Source organism: Merops nubicus, unplaced genomic scaffold (genome assembly GCF_000691845.1).
Source record: "Merops nubicus isolate BGI_N331 unplaced genomic scaffold, ASM69184v1 scaffold2722, whole genome shotgun sequence".
NCBI lineage: Eukaryota > Metazoa > Chordata > Aves > Coraciiformes > Meropidae > Merops > Merops nubicus.
Window position 1 is genome coordinate 25,809 of NW_008594067.1, and position 17,688 is coordinate 43,496.

General features: G+C 38.4%; 1 protein-coding gene across 1 annotated transcript in view; it reads right to left on the bottom strand.

Annotated features, from left to right (window-relative positions):
- The window catches only part of LOC103768464 (microtubule-associated serine/threonine-protein kinase 2-like), a 97,561-nt gene that overhangs the window by 16,907 nt on the left and 62,966 nt on the right, over window positions 1–17,688 (bottom strand). Inside the window, exons 9-19 of the mRNA XM_008935606.1 lie at window positions 15,097–15,198; window positions 11,193–11,325; window positions 11,006–11,047; window positions 9,713–9,774; window positions 8,994–9,079; window positions 6,823–7,031; window positions 5,317–5,455; window positions 4,762–4,894; window positions 3,218–3,383; window positions 2,073–2,174; window positions 331–453 (exon numbers count right to left, since the gene is read on the bottom strand). Coding sequence (XP_008933854.1) covers window positions 331–453; window positions 2,073–2,174; window positions 3,218–3,383; window positions 4,762–4,894; window positions 5,317–5,455; window positions 6,823–7,031; window positions 8,994–9,079; window positions 9,713–9,774; window positions 11,006–11,047; window positions 11,193–11,325; window positions 15,097–15,198 — 1,297 coding nt within the window. The remainder of the gene's footprint in view (window positions 1–330; window positions 454–2,072; window positions 2,175–3,217; window positions 3,384–4,761; window positions 4,895–5,316; window positions 5,456–6,822; window positions 7,032–8,993; window positions 9,080–9,712; window positions 9,775–11,005; window positions 11,048–11,192; window positions 11,326–15,096; window positions 15,199–17,688) is intronic.

Sequence of the window (17,688 nt, forward strand, 5' to 3'; positions counted from 1 at the left end):
ACCCCAAAACTCGGCGAAGCTGGATGGACCAAATGCTTTGGAAGTACTGTGATAAATGCAGCATAACAACCATAGTACCTCTCACTGCACGGCCCCGGCTGGCAGGACCACAGGCACCAGTAAAAGGCCAACTGACTTTAGCAGCAACATATTTTAATTTAAAATTCATCTGCTTTCAAAGAAAGCTTACTTGGCATTCAACAGAAACTTTTAAAAGCAATTTCCATCAAGTGTTTTATTCAATTTCTAACAATGACTTATGTCTAACAATTTCAGTAATGAAATATGCACAAAAATATGATTCCATTTAGACTGAATCTTTAGTCTTACTGTCAAAATAACTTGTGTCATCCTCTGATTCCAACTGTGGGATGAATTCAGCTTTCTGCCGAAGTAATCCATTCCAGTCCAAATCTTTAAAGAACCGATGCTGTTTCACTTCAAAGGCACTACCTGAAATAAGCACCTTTTATTGTAGAATGTGTCTTTCAGCATTTGCATAATGAGAAAAACAAACCCTAAAAATATCAAGAGCCTAAGAGAATGTACCCAAGTACATTTTAGCCACACATTTTCCAGGAATTTTAAGAAAAAAATTATCCTTTTACCAAAGAAGTGATGCAGGAGAAAATCTGAACAAGATTTCCTCCTTCCCAGCTCCTCTTCCTGTTTAATGATAGCATATGACTAAACTGGCTGGAAAGCAGCATCTGCTGTTACACTCCACAACAAGCTGCAAGATTAAGAACTAATTAACATCTTAATTTAAAATTTCCAAACTCCAAGTACAATCTTGTTCGTAGCTAGAATAAAGACAGCAAACTCAGAAAGGTACTTAGCATGTGAGTGGCTCCACTGTCATGAATAAACTCATTCATGTGCTTAAAAAAAGGCAGGGGCTTAGGTATTTTCCTGAATTAGTGTCTATTGTTATTAACCTCAGAAGCTTGGGTACCCAGAAGCAAAAAGTAGGGATTATCTGTCTACCAGTATATGCATTTTTTAAAAAAGTGAAATTAATATTCATAAAGACGCTACTGTCGTTTTGAAAAAGAGAATAGCAGAGGAAAAGAGATAAAAGGTTTGCTGAGTGCCAGTGGCACTATGAGATGCCAAGTGGAACAGCAGTCTCAGCATTACAGGTATATAAGAAATGGAAAAAAAAAAAAAAATCAGTCCATCAACTCATTTTATAAGGCAAGAAAGTCTACATCTTTTCCATGACAGCAACATCTTTCAAGTACATGGATTTGATGTAAAGAAGAACATGTGAAAATCCATCTGATACCATTATTAATTCATGATCTATTCATCACCTTTGTGTGTACATGTGTTAAGTCTGCTGAATACATGTGCCTTTTGGAATTGCTATAAATATCAGGTTTTATTTAATACTTAAAGTGGAGTTTCCAATGGAAAATCCAAAATCAAATCAAAGTAACCAAATCAGTAAAACAGACAAACTGTGCTATGAAGCTGCAGTGTTGTACAAATTATTTTAAAACAAGAGTGTAGCTAGAAATTATTTATGGTTATTTACTATCAGGAAATGAGAAGTGCTGGCTTGTAAAACTGTAAATGTGACATTATAATACAGAAAGATTAGCATATGCATCTGACTTTGCCAAAGACATTATCAGACTTTGTTGTATGTTTGGAGAATTCTACAGTACAGGCTGCTAGGAAGGGGAAAGTTTTCATTTATTTTATTACACCCAGGAGTTCACATCCATATAGGGGATTAAGCCCCTAGTCAAAAAGAACTTCAAAGAAACCTGATTATACACTGTTCAAATGGAGAGACAACCCTCAAGCCCTTAAAAGAACAGCACAGATTTGAGAAGTTTTGTTGCTAAGCTAACAGAGCCCCTTGTTTCCCAAACAAGACAGTAATATCTTGATTCATGTACCATCTACATCCCCGAGCCTCATCACACAAGATGCACTGATTCCAGTATCAACTGTTTCTAGCTCTAGGTGAGCATTTTTCAACACGGGTGGGCGTGTGTTACTGGCAATGTAGCAGCTTCTCCTGTTTCTGCCTTGTATTTTCCCATGCACAAGGTTCCTACCTGTCCCCATTCTTTCCAGAGGATTTTGGCGAAGAAGCTTAGAAATGAGGTCCTGGGCATCTGGTGGCAGTGCATCATCACCTTCTGGCCAGGCAATTTCATCTGGGGACAAAAAGAGACTTGACATTTTCTACCAGCTCCCCAGCCAATTTGAATAACCATTCACATTCCTATACCATAAAATGCAGTGCTCAGTTGTGCCCCAGAATTGTAAATACCTTGAATTCAGCAGCTTGCATACTTAATATAATTCAAGCATTGACATTTCCAAAATGCATAAAATTCAGTGTCAGTTAAAGCTGCTGTCAATCCAAGCAGTGCTTGTGGAGGAAAAAAAAAAAGCAGTAAGACCCCTATTAATAAAGTATGAATTGGGACTTCTGTGACAGTCCATAAACAATGACACTGACAATACTGCAGCTGTATCTCGTGCCTGCACACTCCACATTCATTATACTGGCAACGGACAGAACAATTCACAGGTAAAGACTCCATGCATCATATTTAGTCTTTTGCTGAAATTTGCTTTTTACAGAGAAGATTTGCCAAGCGTGTTAAAAATTTACTGTTCCAGAAAGTATTCCCAATAGGAAATGTTTTCACTGGCATATTCACTGAGAGAACACAAAGCAATCATTTGTCTGACTCCAAGCAGGAGGTAGGTTTAAAAAGCCACAAGATGTGAAGGTACCAAGCACAACAGCTTTAACGCTTTGCCTAGAATTTCCTTTTTATTTCATTTATGCAACAAGTACTAATTGACATTTGCACCTACATGCTCAATAACCAAAATAAGACTGAATTAGACCAGTTGGTGGCTTCTCCTTTCATGTTCTCCATCATTTATGTTAAAAGATAGAACTGAAAAATCTCCAAATATTCTTCCCCAATCCTACAAGGATTTTCATGACTCCCACACCAGGAATAATGACAGAACATTCTATCATGACATTAAGCAACTCAACAACTTTTGATAGCTGAAATCATATGGATACTAATTTAACACAGAAAGATAAATATTTTAAATTGAAACCGCATTATTTTATACTTAATCTTTCTTGACTAAACTGTGGATCCTCAATATTTTCAAGGTTTTACTTCACAGCACACTTTGAAACCCCTTCAGAGTCAGAACAGAAACGTACCACTGATCACTTGTCCGAACAGCTCTTCAGGTGTGTCCCCAAAGAACGGAACGCAGCCAACCAGGAACTCGTAGAGGATAATTCCCATGGCCCACCAGTCCACAGGCTTCCCGTAGCCCTGGCGCAGGATCACTTCTGGGGCAATGTATTCTGGAGTCCCACAGACCTCAAGAGAAACACACCAGAAAGCAGTAAGCTTACAAATTGCCAAATTCACATCAAAGCTTATTTCTGTCTTTTTATTTCTTTTCCCTCTCAGAGCTTTACAAGAAGTTATTAATGTTTTGCCGCTACACGCTTTATACTGTGAACTACTTGAATGGAGCAAGAGTTTATATCTGAGGAACACATTACCTGCAGAGAAATGATATCACATACTATGAAATGTTTCTAGTGTGGACATGACAGCTAAGTAGTTCTTTGGTGGATGTATAGTAAAGCATACAGGAAAAAGGTATATTGTGTCACATATAAAATATATATTGTGCATACAGGTCTGTCTGCTTGATGGATGTCTACTGGCACAGGGAGAGCTATCAGGAACTGAGTTTTGACAAACCTCTCACATCTCTGTGCTAGCAGAATTTAGTTTCACGGATGCAGAATTAGCAGCACAGCATGATTACACACTTCAGCATTTAAACTTGGGAGGTACAGCTGGCACAGACAATGGCTAAGGAAATAATTTTGGAAGATATAAGTTGATTCAGGCTTAGAAGCAGCAACAATAACAAAACAGTCCTAAAAAATGGAACACTGCAAAGTGCTAGACCATGATAGTGACCAAAGAGAGTTCCTGCTAGAAAACACATTGTAACTTAGAAGCAAAGGAAAAGAATAACCCAGGATGATTATCAATTAACACCTGCCACAACTAAAAGAGGAAAATTCAGCTACAATCCTAGGCATTTTCAGGAGACAGATGTATTTTCTAATACAAGGCACTGGTGAGCCTGCATCCACAACAGTACAGTTCCTGTCAGCTGTGCCCAGGAAATATCAACTCAGGCTGAAAGAGGTGCATGGAAAAGCCATTTGTTCATCAAAGGAAAAGCTACCTTGTTATTGAGAAGAACTTAGCTGGTTAAGCCTAGCAAAATGAAGGCTAAGGAAAAAAAATGACCCTTAGTAAATATCATAGGGGTAAAAATCAGTGTTTAAGCCATCAGACAAAATTACAAAAAGAAACATGTAGGAACCTGCCACGAACTTTCTAAGCACCAGAAGGGGGAGACCGTGGAACAACCTTCCAGCAAAATCTGTGTTACATCCCTAAACCAACTTCTGTTCACACTTGCACTGCTGCCTGGGCCACACTTCCAATATCCTACACCGAGAGCTGAAGTGCATCTCTCCAAAGGCAGAAGTTCAAATAACAGACAGTACCAGTATATGCACAAAGATGAGAATGGACTTGTATCTTTTCCTCCCATCTGACCATGCACAGCACTGAGGTAGACAGAGAGTACTACAAACTCAGATTCTGTCCCGAGACAGAATCGTACGTGTGATCCCACATCAACAGACAAAATTTTTTGGCTTACCTGCTTGTCCAGGAATTCCCTGGTATCCTTCTCAATGTGTCCTTCATAAAGATTAGTTGTAAGACTCATTAAGCCAATTTTAGACAGTCCAAAGTCTGTTAGTTTTATGTGACCCATAGAAGTTATCAGGAGACTAGAAGAAAGAGAAGCAGCAAAATAATCCAACATTCAATTAATTGTTTCCCAAAAGCAACTTAAAATAAAAGAACACAAGAAATGCTAATCAAGTTCTCAGTGTTGAGTCCTCGTCAAGGACCTGGAAGGAATCTCCTATGCAACTGCGTATCACAGAGCAGCCAAGGCAACTAGAAATCAGACAACCTTCTGCCCTAAGTTCATCAGTGTAGCAACAGCTTTGAGATAGTATCTGAAGGCATTCCTCCCACCCTTTCTCAGTGTCTATCTGGTTCTACATCAGTAGCAGGAGACTCCATCAAACCTCCTACAGGTCAGATGCCATTGAAGATCTCTATTATCTCTAGCTCTCATGCCTATGAAGAAAGCGCCTGAAGAACTGGCTCTCTCCCTCCAGCTTCTGAAGAACTAAAAACTTACTTATCAGGTTTTAGGTCACGGTGAACAATCCCATAATTGTGTAGGTATTCCAATGCCAGAACAGTCTCTGCAAAATACATCCTCGCCATATCGACAGGTAGGGCACCAATGTTCTTGAGAAGTGTAGCACAGTCACCTCCTACAAAAAAAAGTTGCAAATATGGCACTGTGAAATAGCAAATATCAGCAAGAATGAATAGCTATGGGTCTACAACATTACATTAGAGTAAGTGTCCTAAAGGCTGTCTCTCTCAACCCTCTTAGCCTGATTTCTAGCGTGCTCTCTGCATTCCATCTTGAGCTTCAAATTACATATTAAATATTACATGTTACCTTAGGAGAATTGAGATACATGTATGCTGGGCGTGCTTGCTCAAGAAATGCACGGGTGCCATTCCCAAATCTTAAGAAGCCCTGAAAAAAGGGCAGTTCATCACTGTTTGGTCTCTCTATAAATTTGTTTAATTTCCTCCACTGCGACACAAACTACTTCTGATATATAAGCTTGTTAAAATAGTAAACAGCTCTACAACTACTAACTGTCTTTCCCTACACGTGGAGAGGCAGCCATGCCTTTGGACATGGTGGTAGTCATGAAAATAAGTCTGTGGGCCCCTGATTCATGCTTCTTAAGCAACATTGGCGACACTTCATTCGACCTTCAACTCTACTTGCAAATAGGAATTCCTATTAAAATTTCTTAGGTCAATACATCTGTTCTCATTCCAGTAATTCATCTGAAAGAGCAATGATACAGTAACTTCAGACTTATTTCTGACAAACATTCAGCCAGGCAAGCTAGGCATAAGAAATTAATCCTATCTACCAGTGGAAATATATTGCTTACAGTAAAATACAGTGATAAAATAAAATCATATTCCAAACAATATGCAAAACAAAGATAAACCCCAGCATAAAATAGCACTCTGTTTTAAAAAAGGCTGTTAAAGAACAAAGACTGTGTTGCTTGGTGATGTTTCTTAACTGTCTTTTTCTAACTGTAATGTCAAGCACACATGCTATGGATCCAGCCATGCCATCCCACAGGAGAACGGGATGACTTCTCTCCAGCGAGGGCTGAAACCTTCATGCTGACTCCTAACCCCAGCAGCTTTCTGCATGTGGCTTTGCACTTCCTCAGCTCCATGAAATCATGTTGTATTAGTGACAGTGATTCACAAATGGAGTGTCTCCTCATGCTAAACTGTACTAGCAGTAGAATGACTCATTTCTCCATCTCAGCCCATACACTCCTCCCTAAAAGGGCGGCACAACCTCCACTGCAACTGCAGGGCTGAGTGAGCTCACCGGCCAAGAAGAACCAACTAGCATGCACATGAGATGGTCTTCCCATTTATCAAGCTCAGAGCAGTGTGCTGATCAGTCTTACATCTGCAAGTACACATCTTATAGACCCCTCAACGTCATCCTTTATGAGGAGGGACACTGCATACTATCTCCACCCACCTAAGCTCCCTTTCCAGGTGTAGATAATGACAGCCATACCTTCCACATACTCCATAACCATGCACAGGTGCCGCTTGGTCTCAAAGGAGCAGAACATGCTGACCACAAAGGGGTTCTCAGCAAAAGTCAAGATATCTCTCTCCACAAAAGCCTGCTGGATCTGGTTTCTCAAAATTAGGTTCTGTTTGTTGATCTTCTTCATGGCAAAACGTTGACGGGTGGTCTTGTGTCGCACCAAATACACTGCTCTAGAAAACCACAGATCGAGAGGAAAATTTCCATTTTCTGTTCAAATAGTTTCATTCGGATACACTGGGTTTTTCAAAAAAAGCAGTAATGGTAACTGTTTTTGATAGATCCTGACAGACCTATTTGTGACTCCATAAAATCCCATCTCAGTGCCAAGCTCCTCTAGAAAAGAAGGCACCCCATGATGTTTCCTTCCAAAAGCTACTCTGCCTTCTTGAATTAAGGAGCATTTTTGCTGATATGACGAACAAGGAAATCCTTCAGACACAAATGTCACAAACTTCCTTAAGCATCACTGCAGAGAGGCATGTAATTTTCAACACTACAGTCCCCATTTCACTTAAAATTTGTCCAAAACGTATGGAACCAGCACAATTTCTCTCTAAGCTCCATAAAATTAATTTGACACAACACTGTCACTGGGGTTTTCCTTCAGTAAAGTACTTCTTACATTTCTATCATTTGCAGATCATTAGATTCCTGCACATTAATAATACAGTCTGCAGATAAAATTTTCATCCAGTTTGTCTGCCTTATTGGATCAGTACTTGTTTCCTTTTCTCTGGAGTACATTACATTTAACATGGTATTCTGTCTCACCAGCAGACTAGAAAATACACCCAGTATAAAGACAGATATGAGTAACAGCAAAACTACCACCTCTCACTCCTCTTTTTACAAAGTTATGTTTAAAATGTGGGACCTGCACAGTAACATGACTGAAAATTCATAAATTTAAAAATCTTCTTGTCTAACCATGTGCCTCTGAACTTCTCTGTTGCGTCTTCACTGACAAAAAAAAACCAACACTTTTTTCACATACAATTTTTAAAGAATGTGCTGCTGTTAACTAAGCACCACTTCAACAAAACACTCAAGCACATGCTCAGGTTTTGCTCTTATGACCTGCTGAATATCACTGCTTTCAGCTACAACCTAATGACTATTGCTGGTAAGGATTTATGAACTGCAAAGAGTCAAGAGCTGTCTTTAAAATTCCAGATAGGTTTGTATGAGTGGTTAAAATTTTAACCGACCAGCTTCATTATGGATTATACAATGTACAATAAAATCTAATAGCATTTTTGCTGTATTACTTCTCAGAGTAGATTTGTCCCAATGTAATTTTAGCATTTATTTTTTACATTTCAAGTGCTCACAAACAGCCACAGGTTACACATATGTCTATGTTCTTCCATAGAAGAATGGAACAGTATAAACTACTTCTGCCTCAATACTCTTGCTGTTTCAATGAATCATCAATAATATTTGCAACTACAGTACTTTACACACATTCATCTAGCCTTTAAACAAACAAGTCACAGAACACAGCCAGACAGCATGAAAGGAAATAAAGACTGCCTTGCTAAGGAAATGAATGCTAAGTAATTTTCTCAGTCTCATGGATCTATCTTTTCTTACAATTACTTAGGCAACCCCACAATAAACTAAGTGACAATATTTTCCATAGAGACAATGTTCAGGAAAAATGATTTGTCATCTTATGCTAAGGTACTTAAGTGTGTATATTTTACCTAGCTATCATAAAGAAATGATGCAGAAATAGTTAGTGGAAAAATGGGCTTGAGACCATTGCTAGGAAGGGCTTCAGAAACCTTGTGCCATAGATGGATTAAAAATATCAGATTCTGAATCCTTCAACATAGTGTAACTAATTTTCCTGAGCTGGAACTCAGTTCAGTGCTATGTAGGGACTTCACAACCAGGAAGTATTATCCAGATACTGGGGCTATTGTCTAAAAAATCCTGAGAACACACAGGAAATGACATCTCCCAGAAGAATGCAAAAGATATGAAAAGCGTGGAACTTCTGTAAGATCCAAGCAAAATTCACTTATGCCTCGGACCCAACAAAAACCAGTAATTTGCCAAACATGGCTATAGCCCTGGGTAGGGCAATAATAGTATTTTCTTCTAAGGCAAAGTCTAAAAAATCTTACCCATAAGCACCATTACTGATTAGTTTAATAGTTTCAAACTCTTCTTCAGATGGAGTTTTCTTTGACTGGACAGAGGCTCCACGGCTCTGGGGAAAGGAGACAAGTAAACAGAAATCAGAAGCAGGAATTCTACAAGTCATTTTTTGAGCTTTTTCTTCTTTAAGCAGAATTTACCCAACCTCAATCCATTTCTAAACCACTGGAGTCCTCGGCTTTAGGATTATGATCTGTATCCCTAGGACCCTCGCAGATTCCCCCCACAATTATTAGCATAACCAGTGGACTAGAAGATTCAGGCCTTTCCCCAACATTACATTTTTAAAATACTAATAAACGAAACAACTAAGGAACTTCCAAACCTAGTGAGTTATATAATTATATAACAGTCTATTATTAAACCAAACTCTCTTCAACACCCATCACATTTTGCAAATGCAGATGTAAAGAATTTCTCCAGATGATTTTTGTTCGCAACTCAAAAAAAAATTAAAAACAAAATAATCAGCCAGACTTGATGATGATGCCTATTTGCAACTTTTACCACCACAGTATAGATTTCCACATCTTTTACTTTCTAAGTGCACTTTTAAATGTCAGTACTTTTTTTTTTTTTTTAATTAAAATTATTCTGCATTCTAATTAATTCTTTACTGTAGACTACTTCTTTCCAGAGGAAAAAAAAGGCACTAGACAGAGGGAGCTGTTATACACAGCTTTACCTCAACTGAATCATCTGTCTCAGGAGTGTCTGGGCTGTCATAGCTATTCAGCTGGGCCATTTCTGAAAAGAAAGAGGAAAGATTACTCCTAATGATCTCAATCAAACACTATTCTCTTTGTTTATATGTGTCAAACAGGATTTTAAGAGGTGCCTGTAGATGGGAAGAACATTCTTCCTTTCTGTAGAAAGTCACCCCAATTACACAATGATAAACTTTAACATCTGTTAATCTGTAGGCACTATTTTATGTAAAGATGAATATAATTGATTGTTCTAATTTCAGTCTGGCTTATTCTAGGTGGTTTCTATAATAAGTAAAAGCAGTAAATGCAGGTTTGAGGAAACAACTAGCTAGTTAATGTCAAAACCTATTCCATTGACATTTCTGGGTGCCCTCCTTACAGAAAGGAAATAAGGTACCTTGACATCTCCACACATTTCTAAAGAAAATTTTACTTCAGTAAGGGGAATTAGTGATGGAAAGGTTCTCTCCCATGACAAGGATCAAAGGAAATTTCCCTTTAATGTCAGATTTCAACAAATGCTATTAAATTGCATTTAGCAATCTTTGGTAGAAATTTTCCCAAAGAGCTCTTCACTTCAAGTCAACCTGTCACTGTCATTCTGGTAAACACTGTAGAAGTTAAACTAGTCCTATCCAGACTACTAATTTATGCTAAAATTATGCTCTCTTGAGGAAACAAAAAGTACGGTTCAGTCACTGAAATATTCTGCAGTAATCTCCAGTCTTTGTCACACTTTCTGTTGCTGCTGAGCAAGCTGTGCATACTCCTAAAACTTCTCATAAGAGAAGAGATTCGGTTAGCAAAGTGCCAGGCAAAAATATTCACTCAGATTCCACAGTTAGGATCTTCTGGGCCTCTGTACATTTACAGTATATTCAATTTACCATATGCGGTTCTGGCACCTAGCAGAAAAGCTGTTACTTTCTTCTAAAACACTCTGGTTTCACTGCTATGCAAGATATAAAAATACAATCTCATCTCCACCTCAAAATTCATAGTAGTCCTGGTTTCTCATAGAAAATGACAACAAATTCACTTTTCCCCATAGAGGACAACAAAGTAGGATGACAATATACTTTCCAACCAGGACACCAGCAGGCAGGACGGTCAGAAAAATAACAGGTAAATTTTCTTTTACTGTCCAACAGCACAGAGAAAACAGTTAAATCATATAGCCATTTTCTAACATTGTTTCAGCTATAATACAGGGAGACATTATGAACATCATAAGTAAAGAACTGTCACTCTTGATGTGTGATCCTTACCCCAGCAACATTCCTTTGAGACATGGGGCTGGAAAGAACAGTCTAGAATTTGACAGCAACAGGAAAATAAGGAAAAATGGCCTAGAAATTAAACCAATAAAATAAAAAGCCTCCTTCAGCTATGTAGTGACCGGGAGATCTGGTCATCCTTTCAACAGTTTTGAGAGCACAAAACAAGAGTTCTCACCCTCCAGGGGATCCCTGGTGAGTCCCAGCTGGCTAATAATATAACGAGGAATGTCGCATTTAATTCCTTGCCCTTCCTTGGCATGGCCTTCTGCAGCTTCTAACAAATGGTAGAACTCTTCAGGATCAAACTCCTACAGCAAGGTGGTGAGAGAGACAGAGAGAGGTAAATGATTCAATGTTACAATTACAAAAGGTTTCTTCCCCATATAGGAGGTTCCTCAGAAACATCCCAAGTTAATCCTGGCCTCGGCAGTGATGCAAAACGTTTGTAGTTACAGCAAGTAAGTCAATGCCTTCCACTCTGCTCTGCAGAAATGACAGATAATTACAGTTAATTACAGCCTGCTGGGTGTCCACTGGCTTAGATCTGCAAATGAACATAGGACAAGGACTTTTCAAGAACCAAAATTAGACTACTGGATAATACTGTCACGATAATTCAAGCATTAAGCTGGACCTGTCTCCCAGTTTTGTTACACTGAGACGTGCCAGGGAAGGCTCTGTGATGAGGACTGAGGTGCCTTCTTCTGCCACCTCTGACTGGTGAGTTGAGCCAATATAAACCTCTCCTGCTTTCAAATGTCACTTCTGAAAAAACCATACACCCACCCAATTCTGTAACTGTCCTAACCTTAGAAATTGCTAATAAAATTGTTAATAAAGTAGCAATTGTTATTCTATCAGCAGAAAATATTTCACTTTCTATGTAAAAAATACTGCTGCAGTATTTATTCTATACAGTACAGGATCATCTTGTCAACTCAGTCTTTGTGTGTGCGTTCTCTAAAGCAATAAAAAATCATAAGAATCTGTGGTCTCTTTTACTAACAGATACACTTGGAAATAAAAGACAAGCTTTAAATGGCAGGAGCACTCTGCTTAGAAGCAAATGCACTAGTTAACTTTAACTCTCCCCTACAAACCTCATCATTCACCAGTAATGACAGCTTTGCCAAGACTTCAAAAATTTTCTAGTGAAATGGGGTTAAAAGAGAAAGAGTTACAGGAAACAGCTATGAAAGCATCAGGGAAGACCTGATTTAAGTGTGGTCAGCAGCATAAGAGAAGAGAGCACTGCAGACAAGAAAAAAAATTAAAGACTGTGATGAAGTAAAAATATTTGAATGGTTAGAGAAACAGATAGAATATGCACCTTTTCTTAACTGCTCTAAGCAGTGCTGCTTGGATACATGCTGTCACCAAACCCAGCAACAATCCAACAAATAAAGCTCCTTCCTAACTTCACTGGAAAAGTATTAATCCTCTGTCTCAGAACTGGCAGACAGCAGGAGCCTGACCAGAGAGGACCACAAGAGAGAGATGGTCAACAGACTGCAGTATAATGCAAAGAACGAGGTGAAGAGGAAGGTGCAGTCAAGGAAAAACTCACCACAATATGACAGGAGGTCATTTATTACTTAGGAAAGGACAGAAGGGAAAAAAAGTGTCATGGCAAAAAATTCAAAGACACAAAAAATGAAGACATTAAAGAAATTCCAGTTCTGTCTTCCTTTCAGTAGATTTATTTAATCATTTGAATACATACAAATCCCTACTAAGGAGAGGCAGATGCTATGGAAAGATAATTTGGAAAAAGAATAAATTACACACTTTTTCCCCAAGATGGTTTCAGTGATGCATAAAACACATTATAATTTTCTTGAAGCCCCAGAGACTCAGTCCATAACTAAACATTTCACAGTCCAACAGGTAATACAAAGACTGAAGCCAAACAACTGAAGTTTAAAAACATAGTTCTCAAGCTATTTAAATCGTTGACTATCCATTACTATAATTCTTTTATGTTCTTTTATGGCATAAAAAGAACATAAATATTTCTGCTTCACGGCAGCAGAATAAAAAATCTATTTGGAAAAAAAAAAAAGCTAGAAAGACAATACAGGTTAAAAAACCTGGGAAGACTAACATACAGATCCAAAAATTTTTATACTTTGAACTGTAGCCACTTCACTGTGAAGGCTGTCACTACATGCTTTGGAGTCCATTACTCAAATGTCAATGATTTCACTGCTTCCACCTGCTCCCGCTCTCTTTGCAGAACACCAGGTGCAGAAGATAGTGGAGGAACCTACTGATCTGCAGCTAAAAGGTGGCTTGAGTTTGGAACTGCTTGCAGGTATAGAGATGGGTTCACAAAGCTTAATGAAGTTTCCTGTTTTCCTAGATGATTTATTACTAGTACATTGTACAGAAGCATACATGACACTGGTGAACACAGCAAATACAAAAACAATAAGCTTAAATTTATTTCCTTTCTTCATTGTCTTCACTTCAAAAAAACCCACACTTTTTGAAGAAGTATTAGAACATAACTGGAGTCACAAAATTCATCTAAATCACAAAACTGGTTTTGAAAGCTAAAAAAATTCCCAGTCTAAATGGAATTGTTCCCAGGATTTTCAATGTAATCTAGTGGGGGCTTCTCAAATAATTAAGTGTAAGCATCTGTCTTGATGGTTGTGCTACCCGCTTCTTCATCACTAGCAGTGGTCTTCCTTGCCCTAGAGGGTTCACAGCAAAGCAATCCATCCGATGGTCACCGAGGAAGAATACAGGAACCCTCCAAAGTCTACTGCTTCTCAGTACTTTTGCAGGTGTTTTCAAAAACTGGTATCATTGGAAAGATTAAACCACTCCCATCTACTTTTGACAAAGAAAGCTCCATAAAAACTCATTTACCTTCCAGTGACTCCAGTGATAAAAACCACCTGTGGACACACTACCCCCAACGTGCTTCAAATGTTAACCGTGCATCGAGCCACAGGTTTCTAATTTAGCCAACTTCTCTGTCTCAAACAGACGTAGCTTCCCTGTCATTTTTATGTCCAGAAGGAACCATCAGACTGTGTGCTTCAACACACTAGGGAACTTCATCCTGTCATTTCATGATTTATCACTTCACCTTCTCCAGCACTCCAGCAATTTTTGCAACTCTCCCCTACACTCTCACCAATTTTTCAACATACTTTTGAAATACAGTCACAGAACTGAGTCCTGTAACCAATAAGCACCACAACACTCTGTACACCAGAGGCTTTATCCCTTCTTTCCATACATATTCAAGGTTTATATTAACTCTCTTGCTGTTGCATCACAGTGAGAATACAAGCCCAGGCTGCTTCTCCACTGTACCTACAAAATATTTTTGGAGTTGCAGGCCTTCAAGACATAGCAGTTTATCTCACTGGGATGGCCTAATCACTTTTTACCATCTTCTATAATTAAATAAAATCCCCATATTTTTATTAGCTAGAGTAAGTTGTTAAAAAAGCTATGAGACTTGCTTTTCTAGGTATCTCAATAGCACCAAAGAGAATTTCCAACCTAGGCTAGGAAGTCTGCTTGGATCTCTCACTGGCCTAACCCCTCCATGCTCACAAGCTGGAAAATTTGAAACCAGGTTTCCCTGCAATTGCAGGGTCTACAGTAAGTGTTTGCATCCAAAGCCTAAACATAATTTATATTACGGAAGGGAATTCTTCCTCAGTGACAGTTCTTTCTTAGCATGGCTCTCTGGGCACTGTATGCACACCATGTATTTACAGCCTCTTCACTATAGCTACTAAGAACACAAGGAAAATCAAGTGGCATCAAGTAGCAAGAAATGATGTCAACAGCTACATCTGGCCTCTCAGATATATATAGTTTATACTAAAATACAATTTAGCTGCTCTTGCAGCTCATAGTCCATTGGAAAGATATTTCTATATTGATGCAAAAGACACTTAGTACTTCTTTATTTAAAAATACTGGCTTATTTTCATAAATGTTTTAATGAGAATTTAAAGCTTTCTCTTGAGGGCTTTGTGTCCCTTATCTCCTCAAACACAAACCAGACTCTTTAGACTACACACAAGCACTCTGCTGAGGACCAAACTTACCAGGCACTCAAGCAGCCGAGCTGGTCGTGCAATTATGATCATTAGCTTCTTCACAAGTTGGGTAACGAAGGCAACCTCGGAGCTCTCGGATCGCTCGTGGGCCTGTGGAAAGCAGAACATCACATCATGGTCCTAGCAATGAACTCTCCATTTTTATATGTCAGATGCTGAAGGCAGAGCAATCACCAGCTCAGTAACTATAATTCAGCAGCAAAGGCATAACAGAGTCAGGGTAGACGATGATCTCACCTCATTCAAGGATGCCAAGTTACCTATCGCTTTTCCATTACAACTGACTCATTTTATCATGCAAGAGAGACTTCAAAGGCTCTAATTGCATTATATGACCTATCAATTATATTAGATATGATGTGGGGTTTGTTTTTTTTTTTTTTTAAAAAAAAAACTGAAAAGAGGAATATTGATTTTTTCAATTTTATCTTCCACGCGATACCAACGTCTGGATAATTACTACCAGCCACAGATATATCTAGGCTTTACTTTCAGCTAGAATTTGAACTACTGCTGTTCATCATCAAGAAAAATGAAACTTTAGTTTCTCTTAAATTTTATAAATCCTGCCAAATAATCACAGCATTGCTTTGTATGTTACGCAGGACCAAGCAGACAAGCAAAGCAAAAAGCATACAGAAACTTAAATCAGAGAATTTCTTCTTGTCCACTCCCTTCACTTGACCAGATTTCAGTATAAATTCAAAGCTTGAAGGGGGGGCAGTGTGTGTCTAATGGGTTGTCTTTTTCTATCAATGAACACACTAAAGCAATAATTAAAAACAAAACAATCAAAAAAAAACCCAAAACCACAAAAAAAAAAAACCAAAACACCCAAACACAAAGCAAAGACAAATTTGAACAACCCTCCCCAAATTACTCTTCTTTTCCTCAAGCACACAACAGGTACATCATGAGTCCCAAATGACAAACAAAATTCTATTTTATTGCAACGTTATAAAAAGATGTTTTCAATGACATGTAAAAACTCTGAAAAATTGTAGCTATTTTTTCCCCAAGGTCTAAAAATTAGGGCTTTGCACAGCCACAAATACAAATTCCAGAACTTAATTAATGAGCTTATGCTGGCAATGAGCCCGTTGCTTATAGAAATGATATTTTATCGACAAGGATGCAAGCAGCAATGAACTAAAAGGTTCATTTAGCATTGTTCATTGGCACCATCTAAGAAATAGACATAGATGGGTGAGAAGTCAAATCACACTAGTGATCACCTAAAAGAACAATAAAAACACAGGGAAGCAGAAAATTAGAGCTAGAAACATACAGGCAGCATTTAAAATAATATATTCCTAATATTTTGCTACCAAACAAATTTAAAAAAATGTTTGTTATTTCTCACTTTTGTGATTTTTTTTTGTTCATCTACTTCAGCACTGATAAGCTAGAGCTACAATTTTAACCTTGAAGAAAAGGATGTACCTTCTAGTTCATTATCTAAAACCAATATCCAAGATGCTTCCTGGCTAGAGAGCTTTAAAAAGAAGGTTATTTTGAAAGAACTGAAATTAGTTGTGGGGTTTTTCAAACTAAAAGGTATTTTCTAATTATAAAATAGAAAATAATCAAAATGAAGATTATTAGTATTCACTCTGTGTCCCCTAATCCATTACAAAAACTTCTAAGTTTAAATATGAATTCCAGAAATAAATGAATGCTTTCACATTTGAAAAGCCATTCCAGATCACCAGGGGTTAGTTGTGTTGAAATGAATAAAACATCAACAACCTTGTATTATTTGAAATATTACCCATGAAATGGAAAGTCCTTCCCCCCCAAATTATATTATGCAAAAAATACAATATAGTATCTATAATTCATCATTTTGCAACCAGTTATACTGTTAAAGCAAACATTCTTTTCAATCAAGTCCTTTTGTTTACTCCTTTCTCATCTACGACAATTTAGGCAATATAATTTAACTAATTTTTAAAAATGTAACTAATCTAATCAGATGTGTTTTTAAAATCAAAAGCTAGACCACAACTGCCAAATGATGCAGAACAGCAAAAGGAAAAAACAAAAAGGATTACAAAAATCAAACACAACTTGTAACAGCCACTCAGCCATCATCTCTGCACAGTGCTGCTCTTCCAAGATCCTCAGTAAAACTGCCTCTTCTTGTCTCCTTCTCGCACAGGACAGCTCGGACATCCCTACAGACGTCTTGTTTACAATGTGTCCCAAGGACAGCATCTGGAAACCAGAAGGTTATATAGCCAAGCACTGCCTGTCGCTTCCATGTGCCTCCCTACGAAGCATGCCACCTAATTAGCGGTTCCCAATGACGACAGCCTCGTCTGAAGGCTGCTGGTGGCACTTCAGGGTTCCCCCTCACACCTCCCCCCCCCGCCTCCCAGGGGGAGGAGGGAGCAGCTACAGGGGCTGTGGGTAGAGGCTGATGCCATTCCTACACACATTGCTGGTGACACGTGTACAGGAGGTAGCAGCGGGTAATTTACAAACCGATTCCCTTATCTGAAAGACCCATCCGTCACTAACTGTAGCTACTGGGGCATGAAATTAAAATCACTGTCCTCCCCTGGGGTTCAGCCACAC